The 26,858-nt window shown below is 44.2% G+C and overlaps 1 protein-coding gene across 3 annotated transcripts in view; it reads right to left on the reverse strand.

Annotated features, from left to right (window-relative positions):
- Positions 1-24,562, reverse strand: part of mmrn2a (multimerin 2a) — a 45,256-nt gene extending 20,694 nt beyond the window's left edge. For 2 of the 3 annotated variants that reach the window (XM_072282478.1, XM_072282477.1), the window contains exons 1-3: positions 24,030-24,561; positions 6,307-6,417; positions 2,261-2,367 (exon numbers count right to left, since the gene is read on the reverse strand). In XM_072282478.1, the coding sequence (XP_072138579.1) occupies positions 2,261-2,367; positions 6,307-6,417; positions 24,030-24,370 (559 nt within the window). In that variant the 5' untranslated portion in view covers positions 24,371-24,561. Of the gene's footprint in view, positions 1-2,260; positions 2,368-6,306; positions 6,418-24,029 lie in introns of all 3 variants that reach the window. The other variant, XM_072282479.1, reaches the window with a different exon arrangement.
- Between the last annotated feature and the right edge of the window lie 2,296 nt (positions 24,563-26,858).

The following is a 26,858-nucleotide window of genomic DNA, read 5'->3' on the forward strand; positions in this document are numbered from 1 at the left end:
GTGTGCTTGCAACACTGTGTGTCCGACAGAGTGATCAGCAGCACTGGGGCTCCACAGGGGGCTGTCTTGTCTCTCCTTCTCTTCACCATTTACACCTCGGACTTCAACTACTGCACAGAGTCTTGTCACCTTCAGAAGTTTTCTGATGACTCTGCCATAGTTGGATGCATCAGCAAGGGAGATGAGGTTGAGTACAGGGCTACTGTAGGAAACTTTGTTACATGGTGTGAGCAGAATTATCTGCAGCTTAATGTGAAAAAGACTAAGGAGCTGGTGGTAGACCTGAGGAGAGCTAAGGTACCGGTGACCCCTGTTTCCATCCAGGGGGTCAGTGTGGACATGGTGGAGGATTACAAATACCTGGGGATACGAATTGACAATAAACTGGACTGGTCAAAGAACACTGAGGCTGTCTACAAGAAGGGTCAGAGCTGTCTCTATTTCTTGAGGAGACTGAGGTCCTTTAACATCTGCCAGACGATGCTGAGGATGTTCTACGAGTCTGTGGTGACCAGTGCGATCATGTTTGCTGTTGTGTGCTGGGGCAGCAGGCTGAGGGTAGCAGACACCAGCAGAATCAACAAACCTATTCGTAAGGCCAGTGATGTTGTGGGGATGGAACTGGACTCTCTGACGGTGGTGTCTGAAAAGAGGATGCTGTCCAAGTTGCATGCCATCTTGGACAATGTCTCCCATCCACTACATAATGTACTGGGTGGGCACAGGAGTACATTCAGCCAGAGACTCATTCCACCGAGATGCAGCACAGAGCGTCATAGGAAGTCATTCCTGCCTGTGGCCATCAAACTTTACAACTCCTCCCTTGGAGGGTCAGACACCCTGAGCCAATAGGCTGATCCTGGACTTATTTCCTGGCATAATTTACATATTACTATTTAATTATTTATCGTTTTATTATTATTTAATTATTTATGGTGCAACTGTAACAAAAACCAATTTCCCCTGGGATCAATAAAGTATGACTTTGACTATGTCAGTGCCAGCCAGCGAGCCTGCCTCGTGCCTCACATAGGTCAGTTCTGTTGTTGACCTGGTGAACATATTCCCATGCGTTGGGGACTGTTCCTTGACACACAGGTACACGGGGGGGGGGGGGGTCGGGGGCGGTGGTTTACAGGAGCAACCACACAGTGACTGTGGTTCAGCACTTTGCCTCAGCTTGAACCATACCTACAGCTGAACTGAAGAAACACAGGGATTAGTGCAAGTCTGGCTGCTTGATTTACAGTCAAGAGATTGAGATGAAGATATTCATTTGGGACAGAAAGGTGAGACTGCCCTGTTGGGGTTAAGGTGAGTCGTGGGGTGTGTTCAGCATTTATACTACCAAAGTACTTTAGAAGTGTTAGTGTTGTTCCTGATGTAGTGCCGTGGCTAATTTACACACCACACTCGACAATGTGAATGCATGTGATCAGGTAATCTGCTTTCAGGCATTGACTGAAGTATAACCACTGGGCAGGGGAAAGGTTCCTCAAAATGTTTTACATTTACCAAAGAATGTGGGTACAGTGCAAAGAACAATCAGCTGGAAAACTCGGAGGGCTGAGCAGCATCTGCGGTGGGTGTGAGTGGTGGTGAATGAATTGTTGAGTTTTCAGGCGGATACCCTGTATCAGGACTGTCGTGTGGGTACAGCCTCTGCCTGAAGTCTCGTTCTCCAGGCTGTACATCCACCATTGCGCATCCCAGCAGACTGCACTGTCCTCCTGCCTCTGGAATGGGATTTGAACCCTCGACCTTCTTGCTCAGAGGCAGGTATGATGGCCGGTACTGTGCGTGATCACAGCAGCAGACTGCAGGATGCCACTGGGCCCGCGGGACTGACGACATTGGTGCTGGATGGATGCAAAAAGCTAGATAATCAGCCATACCTTTGTTCATCCCTCCACTGTCTCTCACTGCCTTTGCTCATCCCCAGACCAGATACAACATGACAAGAAAGTTCATTCTATTACTGCCAATCATCAGTTCTGAAAAAGAGGCATGATCCAAAATGCTATGAAGCAACAAGTGGGCGATTAAGGTGAATTTGCTCTCTCTATGGGTCATGAACTTTCTACCGTACTCGTGTCTCCTCACTGTGGTTGCTGAACATGAATTCCAGCAAGATCTCCCAGCCATCGTAGCAGGCCAAGTGTAACCAGGTTTAGCTTCCTTAACCCTGGATGCTAAAATCAGTTGGCTGACTGCATCTGGCAATTTTTTAGCCACAGTCAGGTGTGTCAGCTCTCATTACCTGTGTGTTCACAACTGGGTCCCACGTATCCTGGACAACACCTCCACTCCAAGGAGGTGACGATCATCTGCTTCACCTTGTAAATGGGCTTAAGAGCAAGCTGGTACCTGAACGGAGAAACCACATCAGTCAATACACACAAAATGCGAGAGGAACTCAGCAAGTGAGGCAGCGCCTACGAAGCAGAATAAACCGTCCATGTTTTAGGCTGGCGGTAGGTGAAAGCAGGGATGGGGAGCAGGTGGGTGGGGGAGGAGGAATGAAGTAGGAGGCTGGGAGGGGACAGGTGGAAGAGATAAAGGACTGAAGAATAAGGAATTTAAAAGGAGAGGGCAGTTGATCACTTCAGATAATATATTCCAACATCTTGGGCAGGAGAGTCATAGAGTTATAGAACACTACAACACAGAAACAGGATCTTCAGCCTATCTAGTTCATGCCATCCTGATCTTCTGCCATCCCATCAACCTGCACCTGGACCCTATTCCTCCATGTACCTATCCAAACTCCTCTTAAGTTTGGATAGATGCATAGGTGGGAGGGGTCTGTCACTAGGTTTGGGCATACCCACCACATCATCAGTTGGCAGCTTTGTAACCAGGTTGTGTCTCCACCTCTTCTTTCACACTTTCTGTCAAACCCATGCATTTGTAAATGCTCTGCCCCATTTCTGTAGCTTTATTCTGACTGAAGAATTAACAAATTCTTTTTACAGATGTATTAAGTATACAATGAGAAAAAGACAAGTAAGATGGTAGACGAGAATTTATGTAAATATGATTTAATGCATTGGGGTATACAGTCAGCCCTGCTTATCCATGGGTTCCGCATGTGCGGATTCAACCAACCGGGGATCGGGAAAACCCTGAAGTTCTCTCTCCAGCACTCGTTTGAGCATTTTTTTCTTGTCGTTATTCCCTAAACAATACAGCATAACAACTACTTTACATAGCATTTACATTGTATTAGGTACTATAAGTAATCTAGAGATGATTTAAAGTATACGAGAGGTTGTGCGTAGGTTATATGCAAATACTACGCCATTTTATATAAGGAACTTGAGCATCCGCGTTTCTAGGTGTCTGCGGTGGGGGGGGGTGGGGGAGAGGGAGGCCTGGAACCAATCCCCCGTGGATAAGGAGGGCTGACTGTACTTTGACTCCAACAGTTATTGACAGGATAGTCAGTCATTATCTAACCTTTGCTGTTTTAAATTTTGGCACAACTCCCTTAATTTCCAAGACACCAGGCATCAGAATTCCCAGTACCCACTCCCACTCCCAGGATGGATCTGCTTCCCTCCCTATTTGAAGGAAGGCCTTCACCAAGCATCTCACTGCACGCACGGCTCACTCCTCAAGTACATGCAGCAGCCCCCAGAAATGTTGCAGAGCCTGATACTCCAGAAAGCTCTTTCTCAGAAGGTCCAGAAACCACCAAGCTTTCTTACTCAAAGACAGTAAAGTAGCGGGACAGTGGCTGTGAGATTTTCAGGTGCCACCTCATCAAATGCAAGCACACAAAATGCTGGAGCAACTCAGCAGGTCAGGCAGCATCTCTGGAGGAAAACAAACAGTTATTGTTTTGGGCTGAGTCCCTTCATCAAGCTAGAAACATTGACTGTTTTCCCTGGTTGTTGCCTGGTTTTCAGAGTTCCTCCAGCATTTTGTACATGATGCTCAAGAGCTACCGCACCTGCAGAACCTTTCTATGTTCAACTCAAGTCGGAACTGCAAGGTGTTAAGATGGGAGCGTGTCTGCTAGTGCCAGTAGACAGAGACCAGCATAGTCGATTATTCACCAAAACCCACTCAATATTCAGCAAAATATTCTGGTATAATTCTACACTGCCATCATAGAGAACATTCTCACATCAGCCATTACTGTCTGGTTTGGTACAGCATCCTCACACAATGTACAAAAACTACAGTCAACTGTCAAGTCAGCAGAAAAGGTCATTGGCTTCAGTCTTCATCACTGCAGGATTTGCACATGTCCAGGACAAAGAAGTGGGAGGAAAGGTTATCACAGCAAACTGTCTTTTCCAAAAGATCCTTTCTGGAATGTACTATAGGGCTGTTAAAACAAAAACTTAACGGCATCTTAAAAGTTTCATCCCCAAGGTAGTTAACGTGATCAACCATGCTAGTTAGCCCCCTTTCTGTTACCTCAGTCACTGCACTGTAAACACTTTAAGCCACATTTTATAATGCTGGTATTTGTGTATTTTTGCACCTTTATTCCATATCTGTACTTAAATTTTATTTTTATATAATTCTTCATTCTTTATAATTGTTGTATGTTTTTTGTCGTATGTCGAGCCAACACACCACAGCTAATTCCTAATACACGTAAATGTATACCGTGAATAAAGTTGATCCTTGAAGTTGACCCTTGAGGGAGAAATTCAGAATGTAGGTTCCCACAAACATTGCCACCCAGTCGCACGATCCAGGACTCCCAGTCCTTTGTTCCCTATGTGCATGGGAAACGTCCGTCAGTACACTCATCTTCATCCTGTCCGTCGCCTCTTTGAGGACCTGCGCCACTCCTGTGAAGCTGAGTGTTGGGATTCCCGAATGGTGGGTCTTCCATGTTCAGGAGTAAAGGTAAAATCCTCCACTTGCCAGGCTCAACGGGGATAATGCCACACTCCGTGAACATTCCTGCTTTCTCCTAACTTTGCTCAGATTTTACATGTGAAGATGCTATTTAGGAATCATCCATCAGCTCATCTTCCTCACCTCCGTCCCTCAGCCCTGCCTGTGCACACCCACCTGCACTCACACTCTCCATTTCCCCACGACCTAAACCATCTCCTTCAATTCCTTTCCAGATCCATTGCTGAACACCCCACCCCACTGTAACACCTACCAGCATTGTCAATCTCACTTTACCTGCAGCAAGTGTGCCTAGCACATCAAAAGATCATGTTCGATGTGGTCAGACCCTTTGTTCTCAAGGTTGTTGAACAGATTATGGGCCCTTGATTCCAAGCTGCCTGTACGCAGAATTCCATTTTTGGGTCCTTCCAATTCCACCTCCAGAGCCCCCCATGCTGCAAGGGGTTTCTGAGTAATGACTGGTGTATTCCTCCAATCAGCCCACCTATTCCTCTTCTACCGACGCTCACCTTCCTGTTTTCAAATTCAGCATCTCGTCTCCTGTGTGTCCTAATAAACTCTTTGAACATTTCCTCCAGCCTCTTTGCTAGCATAGCCCCCGGAATGGCTCAGAATTTCCCCCCGGTCATCATCACTGTGCAGTGATAGGAACCCAACAGTCCCAATACCGACCTCTGTGGCCAAAGCCTTCCCTGAACTTCCTGCATCGTGGTTTCATGTTGGGAAGGCCAAACTTCCCGAGTGCAGCACTGACAAAACTAAAACCAAGCTGCTCTTTCTCACTGGGAGACCTACACCCCTGACTGAGGCCCAATCAATTCCTTGCTGTCCACTGGAATGTTCAGTACAACCCATGGCATCTCATCTGCCCCTACCATTACTGAACTGCAATTTGTCTAATTAACAGTATCTACAATCTTTCCTCTCCCACTCTCCTCAAATCCTCAGTCACCCCTCCATCACATATCCATCCTTCTCCAATCACTTCAAATCTGCAGCAGTCCACCCATCCTCTTTGGCTTGTGCAATGAAACTCTCGGAGTGATCTAATGGGTTCCTTTGCCTTGTCTGCACAATGGTTCAGAGTTCGAACCACAGGCACAAGCCTCTCCACTGTTGAGGATATCATCAAAAGGTGCTGCAAGAAGGTAGCATCCATCACTAAGGATCCTCACCATCCAGCACATACCCTCTTCTCCCTGCCCCATCAGGGTAGAGGTTCAGGAGTCTGAAGGTCCACACTCAACAACTTAGAAACATCTTCTTCCCCTCTGCTGACAGATTTCTGAATGGCCCATGAATACCACCTTTTTATTCCTTTTTTTGCACTATTTATTTATTTTATAATGATTTTATGCCTTTGCACTGTTCTGCTGACACAGAACAACTAACTTCAGGACATCTAAGTGATATGGTACTTACACTGTGTTCTGGCAGTTGACACAGGGCTCTGCTGGCCTTTGGACAAACCGTTCCACTCCACATGAAACTACAGTAGTGGACAATCTCGACTTCACAAAGGCACACCAGTTCCTGAAAGAGGGAGAGAGAAAAAGGAGATTCGGGAGTAAATTCTGATATCTTCTTCTTCTTTAAGCCCATCACCCCTACTGGAGCTTAGGCCACTGACAACAGCTCGTCAGAGTCCTCTTTCCTGGGCCGGTCTTTCACTACGTCACCGAGTGTGGCCCATCTTCTTGGTGCATCCTCTCCCAGGAATGAGGTCTTTGGAGCTTCTTGGTGTTTCTGTGGAATTTTATAGGATTCAGATGCTAGCCCCACGTCCAACCCACAGCCTTTCACAGCCGGGCTTGGCACCATCCTTGGCGGAGTTGAACCTTGATATCTGCCGACACCTAATGTACTTGTGGGAAGAAACGCTGTTATCCTGACTGGGTTTAACCTGTTCATGGCTTCTACATCACAGTAATGTAACTGTAATTAAAACTGTTCTAGCAGGACCATTTAAAGACGGGACTGAACATTAAATTCTCTCCTTAAAAGTGACATTTATGAGTTCGACCATGGTTTTCTTAGCAAATAACAATGGTGGTTTACTATTGCCTACCGTTGGGCGAACTAAAGAAATCGCCATTTCTCTTCCCAAATGTTCATCTGCCTATGCTATAGCCGTTGACATTTGAGGTCCTAGCTCATCTGCCTTCTCCGTCATAAGTTCAGTTACTGAACCTGCCGGATCTGCCATCGGCCTTTGCTCATATCCTGAGCAGGAGCCCTTGCAGGTGCTACCGTTCCGGGTCTGAGCGGCCCTGGGAGCAGGAGGATCTTCAAGACAATTCTGAAGATGCTTCACTCGGTAGGGTTGATTCTGGTCAGCAGGGGATCCCCGACCGCCATCAAGCTACTGCTCATAAAATTCAAGTAACTCAAAAGAAAATTATTGCCACTTGGACTGTAAGAACCCTATATCAAGCAGGAAGATTGGACAATGTGATAAATGAAATGGAAAGACTAAAGATTAACATCATGGGAATTAGTGAAGTTTGTTGGATAGGTGCTGGAACATGTCAGATTAGAAATAAAACACTAGTTTATTCTTATGGAACATCCCATACTAATGGAGCTGGAATTCTTATGGATGAAAACATGGCAATAAGTGTTTTAGAACATTGGGCAATAACAGAAGGAGTGCTCCTTGTTAGATGCAGAGGACAACCATTTGATTTAGCAACTACCAGGTGTCCCCCGCTTTTCGAACGTTCGCTTTACGAAACCTCACTGTTACGAAAGACCTACATTAGTACCCAGTTTTCACTAACAGAAGGTGTTTTCACTGTTATGAAAAAAAAGCAGCGCGTGTGCCCCGAGCAACCGCTCTCTCCCGGATTCGGAACGGCATTCTCGCCAGCATTGCTTAAATACATGCCTGTGAGCAGCCATTTGCAAGATGAGTTCTAAGGTCTTGGAAAAGCCTAAAAGAGCTCATAAGGGTGTTACACTTAGCGTAAAACTAGACATAATTAAGCATTTCGATCATGGTGAACAAAGCAAGGACAAAGTGAGTTTGGCTTGTGGAAGTTGACGAAGATGATGTTGAAGAGGTTTTGGCATCCCATGACCAAGAACTGATAGATGAAGAGCTGATGCAATTGGAAGAAGAAAGGATAACAATCGAAACCGAATGCAGTAGCGAACTGAACGTGAAGCAACTGCGTGAGTTTTTTGCTGCAATGATAAAGTATGACTTTAATTTTGAAAGGGTACATAGGTTTAGGGGATATTTACAGGATGGTTTGAGTCCTTACAAAGAACTGTATGATAGAAAAATGCGCGAGGCTCAGCAGTCAAGCAAGCCTTCCACAGCAGATGACGAACCTCGACCTTTGACATCAAGGCAGGCAGTCATAGGAGAAGTTGAGCTGCCTGCTCTAATGGAAACAGATGACAAGATGACACCCCAGTATCCCACCACCCTGCGATTCGCGGAGAATGCTGCAGTAGCCGGGAGGCACACAGCACATCTTTAAGAAAAAAGCTGAAATAAACATGCTAATTAATTAGATGCCACCTGGCACGTAATTGCCTCCCCAAATCAGAGGTGATGCAATCGGAAATTGGCACTGATCTGGGCCGACAATTACGTGCCGGGCGGCACCTAATTAATTAGCATGTTTATTTCGGCTTTTTTTCTTAAAGGTGTGCTGTGTGCTTCCCGGCTACCGCTGCACCCCTGCATGCTTCACGGTTCGGTATCAGTCAGCAGCCTGGAGGGTAGGAGCCACTACACCACCCAAACTCCGACTCAGTCTAACACACCATCATCAGTGTGCTCGGCGCTGAACCAATTCCGGTAAGTGATACTACACTGTACATACATTATTTCTACTTTATATCGGCTGTGTATTTTTACGTGTTATTTGGTATGATTTGGCAGCTTCGTAGCTTAAAGGTTACTGGAGAGCGCTTGCGCCATGTTTTTGCCAACAGCGCTTGCGTGAGATTTTTTGCCGACAGCGCTTGCGTGAGATTTTCACTACGGAGAACAGTGCAGTAATGATTGTGGAAAAGTATTTCTACTTTATATAGGCTGTGTATTTATCATAACATTCCTGCTTTTACTATATGTTACTGTTATTTTAGGTTTTATGTGTTATTTGGCATGATTTGGTAGGTTATTTTTGGGTCTGCGAATGCTCACAAAAATTTCCCATATAAATGGTAATTGCTTCTTCGCTTTACGACATTTCGGCATACGAACCGTTTCATAGGAATGCTCTACCTTCGGATGGCGGAGGAAACCTGTATACAGGTATATGCACCAACAACAGATGGAACAAATGAGGGTATAGATAAATTCTATGAAGAGCTTGAACAAGCAAAGAATGGATGCAAATCTCAAGATATTGTTATTGTCATGGGAGATCTAAATGCTAAAGTAGGACAAGGTGCTGATGGAAATACCATGGGAAAATTTGGACAAGGGGAAAGAAATGAAAGAGCTGAGAAATGGGTAGAATGGTGCAAGATGAATAATCAGGTCATTATGAATACCTACTTTAAAAACCATTCAAGACACTTGTGGACCTGGAAAAGTCCAGGTGATAACACTAGAAATCAAATTGACTTTATTACTATAAACCAAAGATTTAGTAACTCAGTGACTCAATGCAAAATATATCCAGGTGCAGACTGTAATAGTGACCATAACCCAGTAGTATGTTATGTAAAAGTAAAACTTTTAAAAAAAACTAAAGAAGCAAAAACCTGAACAATCCCTTGACTACTTGCAATTAGTTAAAGAAGAAAACTTGAGACAAAAATTTACAATTGAAGTAAGGAATAGATTTCAAAGTCTAGAAATAGAATCTGTTGAAGATGATAGCAATCATGTAGAAATGAAATTTAACTCTCTAAAGGATGCCTTGGTAGAATCAGCAAAGTCAGTGATTCCTAAAAAAGAAAAAAGCACAAAGTATAAATGGATGACAGATGAAATCAAAAATCTAATGGAAGAAAGGAGATGGAAGAAAGCAATCCTATAGAACATAAGTCCTTAGATTAAAAAAAAAGTTAAAAGCTTATGTCAAAAAGCCAAAGAAGGATGTTTAAACCGGGAATGTGAGCAAATAGAAAGAATCCCTATTACTGATCCAAAAAGGTTACATCAACAAATCAACAAATCAAGAATATCACTGGTAAAAACCTAGAGCAATAGAATGTGAATTACATAGGACCATAAGTTTAATGAGTCATATCACCAAGACACTTCTAAGAATTTTGATGACAGGAGCTATAAGATACAAGCTGAAATAAGCAAAGAACAATGTGGTTTTGTGAAAGACAAGGGTACAAGAAACGCAATATTGATGTTAAGGATACTATCAGAATGAGCTATTCAAGTGCAAAAAGATTTGTTTGTTTGATCGACTACACAAAAGCACTTGATAAAGTGAAGCACAGTAAGTTATTTGAAATATTACAGAAAACTCTAGATCTAGATTCGAAAGGCCTCTGCCTAATCAGAAATCTGTACTGGGAACAAACTGCCTCTGTAAGAATAGATGGAGAAGTGAGTCAGTTTACGAAAATCAAGAGAGGCGTTAGACAAGGGTGTGTTTTCTCTCCTGATTTATTTAATATGTACAGTGAAACAATATTACAAAAAATAAGAGACATCTTGGGAATCAAAGTTGGCAGTGAAAACATCAATAATTTCAGATATGCAGATGACACTGTGTTAATTGCAAGTATGGAGGAAGAACTCCAAAACTTAATTGATATAGATGTTAAAGAAAGTGCGAAAATGGGTCTATCTATCAATTGCAAAAAGATAGAATGTATGGTGATATCCAAAAAGAAGGAGAGTCCTATCTGCAGGCTGAGAATAAACGGGGAAGACATAAAACAAGTACAGAACTTTTGCTACTTAGGGAGCTGGGTGACATCAGATGGCAGGTGTGACTTGGACATCAAAAGAAGAACAGGGATGGCAAAAGACACCTTTATGAGAATGAAGAGTATACTGACCAATACTAAACTAGGCATGACAACCCTCCTCAGAGTACTGAAATGTTACGTTTATCCAGTTATGTTATACGGCTCAGAATGTTGGACAATATCTAGTAACATGAGGAAATGAATAGTAGCAGCAGAGATGGGGTTTTTGAGGAGGACGCAAAGAATATAATGGACGAAATGAATATCTAATGAGGATGTCATGAACAGAGCAAACACAAAAAGAGAAATAATGTATGAGATCATGAAAAGGCAATGTAACTTCATTGGACATGTGATTAGGAAAGAGGAGTTAGAATGCACGGTAATTAAGGGAAAGATTGAAGGGAAGAAAGCAAGAGGAAGACGAAGACAAATGATGATGGAGACAGCAGCCAGAGAATTGGAAATGAATACCAATGAATTGATCCACTTGACCCGAAACAGGAGTGTGTGGGCCATGGCAGTCAAAGCTCAAACTGGGCATGGCACCTGACGATGATGATGAATAGTGACACCCAGATACTCTGAATGAATAAATAAAGTTTCCCACGTACTATACAGCATATTTAAAGCAGTGGAATTTCCCTAGATTCATTAAGTGAAATAATGATGCTTAAATATTTAATTACCATAATTTTTTTTAGGGGATGTCTTAATAGCCAAGAGTTGTAGACGAGGCTGAAAATAAAAGAGTTGGTATTTTTGATGTTTAATTCTCCAGGTATTGACAATAGAAGACTGGGCTGGGAAATTAAGGAGAGGTTCATGAGTTATCTGATCAATCGATACCTCCTGAGATATCAGATCAATCATTCCAATTTCAGTGGAGCTGATGATCAGGACTGAGGTAAGGGGGGATGAGCCAGTGAGGAGCTTTCTCAGTTCTGGTGTCTTGGATATTTTTGGCAGCAAGCTTCCAGTTCAATTCAGAGTTTTGTAAAGCTAGGACTGTCCTTGGGAGTGGGTAAGAATTGTTGTTGACGGGGAGGGAACCTGTTTAATGGGGATTGATGTAAGAAAGGGTCAATATTCAGCATTTGGGATCAGAACCCCATTGCAAACTAGTCAAATTTTCATGTGATACCCAGTTAAACTACGGCAGCACTGTGACCCTGCAGGTAGAGCTGCTGTCTTGCAGCTCCAGTGACACAGGTTCAATCCTAACCCTTCATGTAATTTGTGTGGAATTTACACAATCTACCTGTGACCACATGGCTGTTCCCTGGTGTGCTATAGTATCCTCCCACGTCCCAGCTACATGTAGCTTGGTAGCTTATTGGCTTGGTAATTGGTACGTGCTTATAGGCTGCTGTGAATTATCCCCTAGTGTGGCTGGGTGACAAACTGGGGCAAGTTGATAGACATGTGAGAGAGAGAACAGGTTACAGGGAAGTAAGTGGGGGAATGATATTGCAGTGAGGGCTTGCATTGATCCAATGGACTGAATGGACTCCTGCATCATAAAAAAGCAGGAAATATAACAGAATATAGTACGAGGCCCTGAGGATGTTGAGTGTATTGTTCAACCAATTAAGCAAACATCACAGCATTGTTCTGCATTCTCCAGAAACTAAAAATCAATCACAATGCAAGCAATGGGCTGAAGGTCAGGGAGCCTACTGATGAATTTATATTTTATTTATAAACGTTTGTTTATCAGCTGTAAAGACGTTAGCTCTGTATCTGCACTCAGATGCCAATGTTTTCCTTCAGACATAAGGGGCGGAAAATGGGGGGTGTTGTTCTGCCTCACACCTTGCAATTTCCAAGCTGAAAATTTGATGTGTTGAAACCTCTAAAGTCTCACGGCCGTCATCCAGTTCCCAGCAGCACTTACTGAGAATGATTCCTGCCCGTGGGGCCTTGGATCTGTTGGGTGGGTGAACAGTCCCTGAAGTAGCTGGTTCAAAACTGGCCCAGCTCGTCACTTGGTCGTCTGCTGAGGACAACAAATTCCATAGCAAAATGGATATTCCCTCATGATGCTGGACTGTTGACCACCCAACGCTCAACTCCCAGTCTACCATCTCCTTCCCCAACCTTCTCCCCTCTGGCTTGGTGCTGGGAGAGGGGCGTTGTTGAAGGCAAGTTTGGTGCTAGGAGTGAGGAGGTGCTGGGACTGGTGGACACAACGGGGTGGGAATAGAATCTCATGCTGGAAGAGCAGATTTTCAGCCTGTCTCTGTTCCAGGCTCTTCACTGGGAAAACCGGAGCCCAGTGAGTTTCAATTCAGTAGCAAGATTTAATCTTCTCCTTAAAATCCATTCCATTGTTCCTTTCTTGCCCCAGGACACAACCTTCGTAGACATTAGGGATTGCAGATGCTGGAAACTGAAGCAAAAGAAACCTTCTACTGGAGGAACCCAGTGAGCAGAGCAGCATCTGGGGGGTGGGGTGGGGGTGGAGGTGGAGGGGAAAGAAATGCTCAAAGTTTTCCATTATCACTGCTGTCCACCTGTCTTCCTCCACAGGTGCTCTGATCCACTGAGTTCATTCAGCAGTTAGACTTCTTTTTTGCCCAATATTCATAAGTCTGATTTTTAGGTCAGGAAAACTACAGGGAAGCGAGGCTGTCCTGTGTCATTGCCACATGATTCCTGATGGAGTAAAGAATATTCCTTGCAATAAGAGGACGAAGTATTTACAAAATCAGCTCTTCTGTTGGACAGTATGGCATGGTTTAATGTGGCCCCTTTACACTTTGTGCAGGACGTCATCACTCTCGACCCCAGGGACTGCCGTCAGAGGGGATCTATGCAGATTAATTGCATCTTGCTGCAATGCTGCTCAGTCTGGTAACATGTGGGTGAGTTCTTGCAGTGTAGTTGACGGTGCGAGTTATCTTTCCACAGAAGGCACAATAGCAGTCTTAGTAGAGAGCCTGAAAATTGAGCTTTCCTGTTTTTGGCCATGAAGGTTCCTCCTATAAAGTTTTGCTACATCTCTATTGTCCAGAAGTTTTTCAGAAGTCAAGAATGAGGTGAAAATCTCATGGTTACAACAGTTTTATTGTATGTTCATCATCAGACAGGGACAGCCTGCACCAACAAGTAAGGCAACTAATGAAGTAACAAAGGAACTTGAGCACATGCTCTCCTTTTATAGAATGTAGAATATAGTCAGTACAGGACCTTCAGTCCATACATTGTGCTGACCCTTTAATCTACTCTGAGATCAATCTAACCCTTCCCTTCCACAGAGTCCTCCATTTTTCTTTCATCCATGTGGCTATCTACAAAGATGTAAGTTTCTGAAATGTCTCTAATGTATCTGCCTCTGCCACCACTCCTGGCAGTACGATCCAGACACCCTCCACTAGCTGTGTAAAAAATCTACCTCTGACAACCCCACGAATTTTCCTCCAATCACCTTAAATTTATGCCCGCTTGTATTAGCTATTTCTGCCTTGCGAAAAAGTCTCCAGCTGTGCCTCTTGTCATCTTGTCTACCTTCATCAAGTCACACCTCATCCTCCTTTCCTCCAAAGAGAAAAGCCATCTTATACTGCAAACCAGTCTGAACCAGTTTAGATAAACCTGTGAACGGATACTGACTGAGTCATACTTCAGCTCTACAGGCAAAAAACTACAGAAGTATGGAACGAAATATATACTACAAGTTACTAAAAGTTTACAGACAAACAAGTAATGAAACAAGTAGATGTAGTGTATATGGATTTCGGCAAGGCATTTGATAAAGTACCCCATGCCAGGCTTATTGAGAAAGTAAGGAGGCATAGGGTCCAAGGGGCCATTGATTTGTGGATCCAGAACTGGCTTGCCCACAGAAGGCAAAGAGTGGCTGTAGATGGGTCATATTCTGCATGGAGGCCGGTGAACAGTGGTGTGCCTCAGGGTTCTGTTCTGGGACACCTACTCTTCATGAATTTTATAAATGACCTGGATGAGGAATTGGAGGGATGGGTTAGTAAATTTTCTGATGACACAAAGGTTGGAAGTGTTGTGGATAGTGTGGAGGGCTGTCAGAGGTTATAGCGGGACATCGATAGGATGCAAAACTGGGCTGAGAAGTGGCAGATGGAGTTCAACCCAGGTAAGTGTGAGGTGGTTCATTTTGGTAGGTCAAATATGATCGCAGAATATAGTATTAATGATAAGACTCTTGGCAGGGTGGAGGATCAGAAGGATCTTGGGGTCCGAGTCCACAGGACACTCAAAGCTGCTATACAAGTTGACTCTGTGATTAAGAAGGCATACAGTGCATTGGCCTTCATCAATCATGGGATTGAGTTTAGGAGCCGAGAGGTAATGTTGCAGCTATATAGGACCCTGGTCAGACCCCACTTGAAGTACCGTGCTCAATTCTGGTCGCCTTACTATAGGAAGGGCGTGGAAACCATAGAAAGGGTGCAGAGGAGATTTACAAGGATGTTGCCTGGATTGGGGAGCATGCCTTATGAGAATAGGTTGAGTGAACTTGGCCTTTTCTCCTTGGAGCGACGGAGGATGAGAGGTGACTTGATAGAGGTGTACAAGATAATGAGAGGCATTGATCTTGTGGATAGTTAGAGGCTTTTCCCCAGGGCTGAAATGGTTAGCACAAGAGGGCATAGTTTTAAGGTGCTTGGAGATGTCAACCTAAGTTTTTTTACACAGAGTGGTGAGTATGTGGAATGGGCTGCCAGCAGTGGTGGTGGAGGCGGAAATGATAGGGTATTTTAAGAGACTCCTGGATGGATACATGGAGCTTAGATGAACAGAGGGCTATGGGTAAAGCTTTGGATAGTTCTAAGGTAGGAACATGTTCGGCACAGCTTTGTGGGCCAAAGGGCCTGTATTGTGCTGTATGTTTTCTATGCTTCTATGAAACAGCATCAAAGCACACATAAAAAATCTGGCATCTTCCCCCTTCCTTTTCAGTCCTGAAGAAGGGTCTCAGCCCAAAATGCCAGCTGTTTGTTCATTTCCATAGATACTGCCTGACCTGCTGAGTTCCTCCAGCATTTTGTGTGTGTTGCTTTGGATAAATGACAGAAGGAATTTAATGCAAATAAGTGTGAAGTTTTGCACTTTGGAAAGACAAACTAGGTAAGACTTTGCACAGTGAATGGTAGGCCTCTGAAGTAGACTGTAGAACAGAGGGACCTGGGAATACAGATCCACAGTACCTTGAAAGTGGGATCACGGGTAGAGAGGGTTATAAAGAGAGGCATGTTGGCTTTCATAAATAGGGGCAATGAGTACAGGAGTTGGGATGATATGTTGAAATTGTACAAGACATTTGTGAAGCTTTATTTGGAATGTTGTGCTCAGTTCTAGCCATCTACCTACAGGAAAGATATAAGTAAATTTAAACTAGTGCATAAACAATTTACAGGATGTTGCCAAAACTTGAGGATCTGAGTTATAGGAAAAGCTTGAATAGGTTACGACTTCATTCCCGAGAGCACAGGGGAATGAGGGGAGATTTTGCAGAGGTATACAATTTTATGAGGGGTATGGATGAGGTGAATACATGGAGGCATTTTCTCCTCAGGTTGGGTGTGACGAGAACTGGAGGTCATAGATTTAGGGAGAAAGGTGAAATATTTAAAGGGAATCTGAGGGGAAGTATCTTCACTGGAAGGGTGGTACAAGTGTGAAACGAGCTGAAACTAGGCAGAAGATTGGGTCAGTATTTGGATTAGATGGGCCAAATGGCTTGTTTGTCTGCCTCTATGCCTCTACAACTACAAAGAAAACACAATAAAAGCAATAATCTGGAAATCTAACAGTTTCAAGGAAGCCCAATGTTCCCTGATTCGCAGACAATATCAGCTGGACAAGTGTCACCGTTCAGAGGGGAAGTAGATGCCACAATGTTGACACAAGGAATCAGTGGGCGAGTCTCAGCTCATCCTGGGTTAAGTTCTACTGCAGACGTAAGCATAATAAATCAGTCTGCGAGTCCCATGCAGCGTTGAGAGAGTGCAGCAGCGTTGGTGCTGCTGTCCTTTTGAGACCCACCTTCCCTCCCCGATTCCTATAGATGAAAAGTGTGCCATTATACAGTTTGCAAGGACAGTAAGAAAGTTACTCCTGGAGCTACAAACAATCTGCTGGAGGAACTCAAAGGCCCAAGTCGCAAATGTGGGAGGAAAGGAATTGTTGATGTTTTAGGTCAAGGTCCTGCGTCAACAATCTGATTGTTTGTTGTTCCCGGTTCCAGCATCTGCAGTCTCCTGTGTCTCCAGTTATTCCTGATCCCCTGGGTAGTATCAACCCCAGCCCATAACCACCATTTCTGTAGCCGTTTATCCTGCCCAGAGTCCATTTGTGCCTCGAAATCAGTGTCCTGTGCTGAGACACAGTCCAACAGAGAGAAGCAAACTGCTCTCTCACCTGGAATGACAATGGCAGAAATTCAAGATGTCAAGACTTAAAGATGTGTTTAAACAACGGGAGGGAGTGGGGAGGATATACAAATAAATACAAACTTATTTATGGCTAGGGAGGCTCTGGGAAATCTGTTTCTTGTTGAGTCTGACGCAGGAACTGCATCCAGGGTGCTGAACTACAAGTAAAGAGTTACGATTCACTTCACAAATTCTTTCTGCTCTGGTTGTGTACTTGACCACCGAGAAAGATTTTAAGCATGATCCGAGGGGGTGGCTTTTTCACACAGGATGGTGGGTATTTGGAACAAGCCGCCAGAGGTGGGTACAATTGCAATGCTTTCTGGACATTTGGACAGAGACTGTATATGAATAGGAAAGGTTTAGACCAGTGGTTCACAAACTTCTTTGGGTCATCACCCTCTTGGTCCCTGGCATTCACCTCTCCCTTTCTGGCCATTAACATAAAAACTATAAAGAATTTTGATTTACGATGCATAGCAAAAGAAAATAAGAACTGCAGATTCAAAGCAGTGACAAATAATCGCAAAACTGTTCAAATAATTTCAAGGCTGCAAATAAATCATTTTATTCAATTACAGTAAAACAATTTTCATCAATAATTTTTTAGAGTGCACATTAGTAGTCCAACTATTCACTACTTTATTGCTTTTTCACCTTTGAATGAGATGGATGGGCTTGGTGCAGTGAAATCAGCTTCTAACTTTAGAATGGATGTCACTCAGAAGAAACCTCAGATCCCCATGTTCAGTAATTTGCAGTCTGTTTCGTTGCTTTGAAAAAGGTGGGAAACTGCAATTAAACCATACTCCACTAAATATGATTGTTGAAAAGGCAATAAAAAACACCTTGACCTTTTTTCCACAGTTCAGGATAGCATTCAGAAATTTCTTTCTACAACCAAAAGTCTTGATATAACTTTTTGAACCTCAGCTTCAGCTTAAAATTATTTTGTAGTGAGATCAATTCTTCCTCCATCCTTCCTGTTAATTTCTTATTGCAAGTGTTCAGAAATGGATTCATTACCTAGGCTGGCATTTGGATCGCCTGATTTCTCTCTGATGCTCACTCAGGTGGGCACAGTATACTTGAAGATTATCATCTGGTATTCTTTCTTTCTCTTCCAACCCAGGCAGGCTTGAAAACTGGAAAAGGTCGCGATGGCCAATGTTGCACTTAAATAGGGGTTAATTTGTGCGGAAATATGACTTTGATAAGATTCACACCATTTCCTTGCAGTTGAAGATTGATATCATGAAATTTTATGAATGATTCTGACAAATAAGTAATGTCATGCCTAATACTCTTGAGTTGATTACTGAATGAAGCATTCGAGTCTTCAAAGAATTTTATCACAGTTTCAAAGAGTGCATAAAAGCGTCTCAAACAGTTTCCTTTTGAGAGCCATCTGACTTCTGTCTGCACCAGCAAGCATTCAAACTGTTCAGTTTTCTGAATACAAAGCTCTCAAAGTAGTGGAGAATTATTTACTGCTGTGATAACAGTACTTAATGATTTGTGCGGTCGACCACTTCGGTTTTCTGCAACAAGATGTTGTCTATGAATTATACAGCGAATGGTAAATATGTAACGTACAGCTTTTTTCAACAAAGTATTAACCCCATGGTGATGTCCTGTCATTGATGCTACCCCACCTGTTGCACAAGCAAAACTATTGGTGGGCGGAGTGTCCTCTTTGAAAAATCGCTCAAAAACTCAAAATATTGACTACCCCTCCATTTCTGTTTCTAGTCCCCTTGCAAATAACAATTCTTGATCCATGCTTTCATCTTTTATGAAGTGAACATAACCAAGAAGCAAATATTCATTGCCTTGCAAAGTTAACTCATCCAACTGCAAGGCAAATTCTGTTGTCCTGAGTACGTTGCACAATGCGTCTTCCACATTCCGAGGCATTTCATCTATTCAACTTTGAAAAGAGTTGTCACTGAGTGGAATTGCTTTAATTATTTGGCCTGGTGACTTCTGCAAAACTGTACTCAGAACCTCCCTTACTGCTGGCAGAATCAGTTCTTCTTCAATTGTATGGGGACTTCCATATTTGGCATTGAGCAATGAAATATTGTATGAAGCACTAAACCTGTTTTGTTATGAAGTGCTGTCAAACACGTTTCAAAGTGTTTTCCATTTTGGAAAGTGTTCATGAAGTGAATGAATATACGCCAAGTTCTTGTTTGTTTTAACAGAGTGCATTCTTTTCAAATATTCAAGGAGCCTGGACGGTTTCATTGCCTCAAGTGAAAAAACTTTTTCACACAACAGACACATTGGCTGCTGTTGGTTGCTTGGTGTTGGCATCATTCCATATTTCAGATACTCCACACTATACTGTCTACACTTCCTTTTCACTTGGTCTGCTTCTGCCATTTTCATTATGGATTAATGACCATGGTCTACTGTTTAAATTCAACTTCAAGTGCTGTGCTCAATAAAGGGAAAAGTTATGACATCATCAGAGCTCATGCAAAACCTGACTTATCTGCCTGAATGTACATAAAGTGTGGCAGCAATATCTTGGTTGGGCCGTGGGCTAGTGAAATGTGGCCAAGACCATTTGAAAGGGCAGAGTCTGAACCTTATCCCATTGAATGTCATTCTCTAATTCACAGGAATTGCATCACTAGGTGCTTAGAGTTTGGGAACCGTACTAGCTAACACTACTACAGTAGTGAACGGCTATAATGCACAGACCGGACGTGGAAATAATATGATTTCTTCAGACCAGTTTTTTTCCGATATGCCAAATACAGAAGCTTCACATTGGTTTTCAACAACTGTAAAATGGTTTGATCAAAGTCTAGGAGAACGGTGAGTTAGCAGGAGATGAGCTGATTAAATGATGATTGTAGTCAGTTTTGAGGCATTGAGCTTCAAATGCTTATAATAAGTAATTCATTTCTTAAATTAAACCTGCAATCCCTCCATTGTTCCCCCCTCCCATTACCAAGCAACCCTGACCTCCCCCTTTATCTTTATTGCCCTATTAGAAACTCTCACCACCTCCCAAGGAACCCATGGGAACTTTGTGAACCATTGGCTTAAAGGGTTCTGGGCCAAATGCACTTTGGAAACTATGCTTTCCAAATGTATCATGGCTTGGTATTGCAACGGCTCTGCCAATGACCACAAGAAACTGCTGGGATTTGTGGACACAGCTCAACACATCACAAAATCCAGCCTCTCCTCCATGGACACTCTCTATAGTTCTCCCTGCATCGGTAAAGCAGCCTACATGATCAATGACACCACACATCCCAGATATGGCAAATGTTCAGAAGATATTTGCGTGGAGTTCTGCACGGGTATGTTCCAATGAGACAGGGAAAGGATGGTAGGGTACAGGAACCATGGTGTACAAATGCTGTTGAAGGCTAGCAGGAAGAGGCTTAAGAATGAAATTAGGAGAGCCAAAAGAGGCCATGAGAAGGCCTTGGTGAGCAGGATTAAGGAAAACCCTAACTCATTCTACAAGTATGTGAAGAGCAAGAGGATAAGACGTGAGAGAATAGGATCAATCAATTGTAACAGTGGAAAACTGTGTATGGAACCGAAGGAGATAGCAGATGTACTTAATGAGTACTTTGCTTCAGTATTCACTACGGAAAAGGATCTTGGCAATTGTAGGGATGACTTACAGCAGACTGAAAAGCTTGAGCATGTAGATATTAAGGAAGAGGATGTGCTGGAGCTTTTGGAAAGCATCAAGTTGGATAAGTCACCGGGACCAGATGAGATGTATCCCAGACTACTGTGGGAGGTGAGGGAGGAGATTGCTGAGCCTCTGGTGATGACCTTTGCATCATCAATGGGGATGGGAGAGGTTTCAGAGGATTGGAGGTTTGCGAATGCTGTTCCATTATTCAAGAAAGGGAGTAGAGATAGCCCAGGAAATTATAGACCAGTGAGTCTTACTTCAGTGGTTGATAAGTTGATGGAGAAGATCCTGAGAGGCAGGATTTATGAACATTTAGAGAGGTATAATATGATTAGGAATAGTCAGCATAGCTTTGTCAAAGGCAGGTCCTGCCTTATGAGCCTGATTGAATTTTTTGATGATGTGACCAAACACATTGATGAAGGTAGAGCAGTAGCTGTATGTAGTCTATATGGATTTCAGCAAGGCATTTGATAAGGTACCCCTTGCAAGGCTTATTGAGAAAGTAAGGAGGCATGGGATCCAAGAGGCCATTGCTTTGTGGATCCAGAACTGGCTTGCACACAGAAGGCAAAGAGTGGTTGCAGATGGGTCATATTCTGTGTGGAGGTCAGTGACCAGTGGTGTGCCTCAGCGATCTGTTCTGGGACCCCTACTCTTTGTGATTTTTATAAATGACCTGGATGAGGAAGTGGAGGGATGGGTTAGTAAATTTACTGATGACATAAAGGTTGGGTGTGTTGTGGATAGTGTGGAGGGCTGTCACAGGTTACAGCAGGACATCGATAGGATGCAAAACCGGGTTGAGAAGTGGCAGATGGAGTTCAACCCAGATAAGTGTGAGGTGGTTCATTTTGGTAGGTCAAATATGATGGCAGAATATAGTATTAATGGTAAGACTCTTGGCAGTGTGGAGGATCAGAGGGATCTTGGGGTCTGAATCCATCGGATACTCAAAGCTGCTGCGTAGGTTTAGATTTATATTTAGATTCAACCTTATTGTCATTGTGCCGAGTACAGATACAAAGCCAATGAAATGCATTTAGCACCTGACCAGAAATGCAAAGAATAGTGTTATTTACAAAATAACTGCGAATAAAAGAAAGTGCCTCAGCACACAAATATAGAAGTACTGAGACAGTACAATACGGATGCGATACTGCTTAGCGCTGTGATGACTATGTGATTAAGAAGACATACGGGGTATTGGCCTTCATCAATTGTGGGACTGAGTTCAAGAGCCAAGAGGTAATGTTACAGCTATATAGGATCCTGGTCAGACCCCCCTTGGAGTACTGTGCTCAGTTCTGGTCACCTCACTACAGGAAGGATGTGGAAACTATAGAAAGGGTGCAGAGGAGATTTACGAGAATGTTATCTGGATTGGCGAGCATGCCTTATGAGAATAGGTTGAGTGAATTTGGTCTTTTCTCCTTGGAGCAATGGAGGATGAGAGGTGACCTGACAGATGTGTACAAGATGATGAGAGACATTGATCATATGGATAGTCAGGGGCTTTTTCCCAGGGCTGAAATGGCTAATACGAGAGGACACAATTTTAAGGTGCTTGGAAGTAGTTACAGAGGAGATGTCAGGTGTAAGTTTTTTATGCAGAGAGTGGTGATTGTGTGGAATGGGCTGTTGGCGTTGGTGGTGGAGGGGGATGTGATAGGGTCTTTTAAGAGACTCCTGTACAGGTACATGGAGCTTGGAAAAATAGAGGACTATGGGTAACCCTAGGTAATTTCTGAAGTAAGTACATGTTCGGCGCAGCATTGTTGGCCGAAGGGCCTGTATTATGCTGTAGGTTTTCTTTATTGCTATGTTTTAGTTCCTTCCCCAGTCCTGTCATTCATCTCCTTCCAGTGTCTGGTCTGTTTCACAGCCACTTTGTTTGGCCCTTGTCTGGCAAGCTCTTGTGCTTATGTTCCCATTTCAAACTCTTCCTGCCCCAATTGTGTATTTGATCTTGGGTTGCATGTAAATATTTTCTGTTCCCATTTCCGGAGCTTTGGTGAGCTCATTTCATTTGATGTTACCAGCTGCAGCCCCACATCTGAGAAAACCAACAGAGAAATAGAATGCGTATTATCAGCTCGACTGTCCCCCTCCCTACATCATCTGTGTCCCCAGCGACCAAAGGCATTGGCCCCTATTGTAGGGACAGGTGGGTGAGTCCAGCAGGTGAGCATGTGTGCCAATGGGATTATCCTGAGCACTAGCATAGACTCAAATGGGCTGAATGGCCTCCTATTTATGAAATGTAGGAAATGCTTTAACCTTTTCCTTGGAGAATGAGGATACGGTATGGACATTATTGCCTGTATATTTTCACGGTGACAATCTCTAGGGACAAGCCCCTTACACTCTCTCCTTCACGTTCTGTCTTTGTATCAGTCTCTCTCCTCGGATTTTGGATCCTTGCTTAGTCACAGATCAGTCTAACTTTCTAAACCATGTGCCACTTAAACTATCTGTTCACTGTGATGAAAGTACACAGAGGAAATTTCCCCTCTGTACAGGAGAGCTTGTGGGACTTCGCCATGCTGGCTGGAACAGGTACTGAGATACAGTGAAAACTTTGTTTTGCATGCTGTCCATACAACTCACTTCAAAACATCAGTACATTGAGGTAGTACAAAGAGAAGAACAATAACAGAATGCAGAATAAGTGTTAGAGTTTTAGCGAAAATGTACTGCAGGCAGACAATAAGGTGAAGGGCTATGACAAAAGAGAATGTGAGATCGAGGGTCCATCTTATTGCACGTTGCTGAGGGAGAACTAGCGGAGGGAAGGGGTTGTGCCAGGCTCCCAGAAACAGTTGTTGGCACACCAGCTCTGCCAGTAATGTTGATCTCTCCACAAAATGCTGACTCCTTACGCGGCCCCATTCCTGGGAGTGCTTCCTGAGCCAAACAACATTCCAATGTTCCTGGAAAGGCATGGATGTGACTGCCAAATGTCCATATCTTAGCCCTAACCCTGGCCAGGCACTGACCTCTGAGGCTGCCCCAGAGCTTCCAACCCTCACACAGATAGCACAAGGACACCAACACCACCCACCCACCCACTCTGCCTCCCTCCAGCACTTTAAAATCCTTTGGGAATGATTTTCTTCCCAAATGGAATCACACAGCACAAAAGAAGCACTTGCCTGTTTGGTGGGGACTTCAAGGGCTTCCGTGCACTGGTGAATGACGATTGTCTCCTGGAAGTATCCGAGGTGGTGGTGCTGCGAACGTAAGAGTAGGGCTGGTTGGTTCCCTGGACCTCCTCAAAGCCCCAGCCACCCACTTCGGTGTCAACGCGTCTCTGAATCTTCTCAAGGGTCTGATGGTGAGACTTCTCATGCCCTTTGCCCAGTCCTGCCTCATTGCTCAAGAAATCCTTGTGACCATCATCTGCAGTACCAGGGTTCTCCAGATGTTCCTTCAACCGGACCGGGCCCAGAGACAAGAAAATGGTAACAAATTGGAGTATCATTTTTCTCTCCATTTATATTCCTTTCCTGGAAGGATCCCAGCAAACTGCCCACAGCTCCGAGCAAAGCAGGTTTCTGGGCCCTCACTGTGTCTATGGGAAATGCTGCGGGTCGAGAAACAAAGAAAATTCAACTGACAGCAAGACTACACAACAGATCTGAAGGAAACGACTTGCTGGTCTGAAATCCAATCAAGTGAGGGACAGGAACAAGATGAAGGGTCTTATCAGTACACTCAGTGCAGGAAGAGGAAGCCTCCAATAGTGAAAAACCAATAAATAAAAAGCAGCATTCCCCGTGCGCTGTACATGAATGGGCAGGAAGACAATCTGCAATCCGGTCTGCTCGATTTTGCTGAAACAACATCCAGAGGTATTTCTGGACATTGTTTTAATCCCAAGAATAAAATTCATTGTTTTCAGAGTGGGGTAGATTTATTGCCTCAGCCTTAAACAGGAGTCTCCTTAGCACATTGTTTGACTGCCTGGCTTCAGGAAACATTAAACACAGGGGAGAAAGAGCAGGGTCCCGCCCCGTGCATCGGTTGCCTGTCACTACCTTCTGGAAGCCTTGTGTGCTCTCCAGTTCAGTGAGGCCAGCATAGGACCCATAGTCAATCAGCAGAGGAGTGTTCAGCTCTCTTCTTACATAAAACGTGGAACAGTACAGTACTGTATGGCCCTTCAGCCCACAATGTTGTACTGACCTCTATAAACTTGTTCCATATATAAACCTCCTTTCCCACACAGCCCACAACCCTCCATTTTTCTCACATCCATGTGCATATAAGAGTCTATTAAATGTCTCTGATGCATTAGGCTGAACCATCACCTCTGGCAGTGCACTGCAGCCAGACATCCACAGTGAAAATAAGATAATGGGGGCTGGGGAACTTAAAATCATTGAAAAGATCCAGAACATGTGAGGTGTCGCGGATGTACGTAGGAAGGGACTGAACTGGGCGGGGTGGGGGGCTGGTGGGTAAGACAGAGTCGAGGTATGTAGATATGAGTTCAGTGGGGCAGGAACTTTGCCGATAAGGGAGGTGCTGTAGTAGTCCGGCAGACTGACAACTACCTTGCTGAGGCCCAGTGACAACTCTCAGACACCTCCTCTTACTTATCCCTCCCACTAAGGAGCGCCAGGCCATTGCCTCCCACTCCACTGACCCTATTAGCTCCAGAGATCTCCCATCTACTGCCACCAACCTCATTGTCCCTGCTCCCCGCACCTCCTCTTTCTACCTCCTACCCAAGATCCACAAACCCACTTGTCCGGGTAGACCCATTGTTTCAGCTTGTTCCTGCCCCACAGAACTCACATCATAGAACACAGAACATAGAAATCTACAGCACATAACAAGACCTTCGGCCCACAATACTGTGCCGACCATGTTACCTACTCCAGAAGCTGCTTAGAATTCTCTAGCGCATAACCCTCTATTTTTCTAAGCTCCAGGTACCTATCTAAGAGAGTTCATAAAGACCCTACTGTATCCACATCTGCATACTTTGATTCTGTTTTATCCTACTTCAGTCCCTTCCTACCTACATCTGTGACACCTCACACGCTCTGGATCTTTTCAATGATTTCAAGTTCCCTAGCCTCTATCATCTTATTTTTACTATGGATGTCCAGTCCCTATACACCTCCACCTCCTACCAGGAAGGCCTTAAAGCTCTCCATTTTTTTCTGGTCAGCAGACCCAGCCAGTTCCCCTCCAGCACCACTCTCCTCTGTCTGGTGGAACTTATCCTCACTCAAAATAATGTCTCCTTTGGCTCCGCCCACCTCCTTCAAACAAAAGGTGTATTCATGGGCACTCGCATGGGTCCCGGCTATGTCTACTTTTTTGATGGCTACGTGGAACAGTCCATGTTCCAAGCCTACAGTGTCCGTCTCCCACTGTTCCTACACTTCATCGACGACTGCTTTGTGCTGCTTCCTGCACCCATGCTGAGCTCGTCGACTTCATCAGCTTTGTCTCTAACTTCCACCCGGCCCTCAAATTTGCCTGGTCTATTTCTGACACCTTCTTCCCCTTTCTCGATCTCACTGTCGCTGTCTCTGGAGACAGCTTATCTACTGATGTTACCCATGGACTCTCACAGCTACCTGAACCATACCCTTCCCACCCCCTTCTCTCAATTCCTCTGTCTCTGCCATGGTGAGGCCACACTCAGGTTGGAGGAACAATGTGTGAATATTCCATCTGGGTAGCCTCCAACCTGACGGCATGAACATCGATTTCTGAAACTTCTGGTAATGGCTCCCCCAACCCCCTGGCTCTCTCCTTCACCAATCCCCATCTCCTTTTCCTTCTCTCAACTTATCTCCAAGCCTGCCCATCACCTCCCTCTGGTGCTCCTCCCCCCTTTTCTTTCTTCTATGGCCTTCTGTCCTCTCCTATCCTGTTGGACTCCCCCCTCTCCAGCCCTGTGTCTCTTTCACCAATCAACACCCCAGCTCTGTACTTCATCGCTCCCCCTCCAGGTTTCATCC

Source organism: Mobula birostris, chromosome 18, assembly GCF_030028105.1.
Source record: "Mobula birostris isolate sMobBir1 chromosome 18, sMobBir1.hap1, whole genome shotgun sequence".
Lineage (NCBI taxonomy): Eukaryota > Metazoa > Chordata > Chondrichthyes > Myliobatiformes > Myliobatidae > Mobula > Mobula birostris.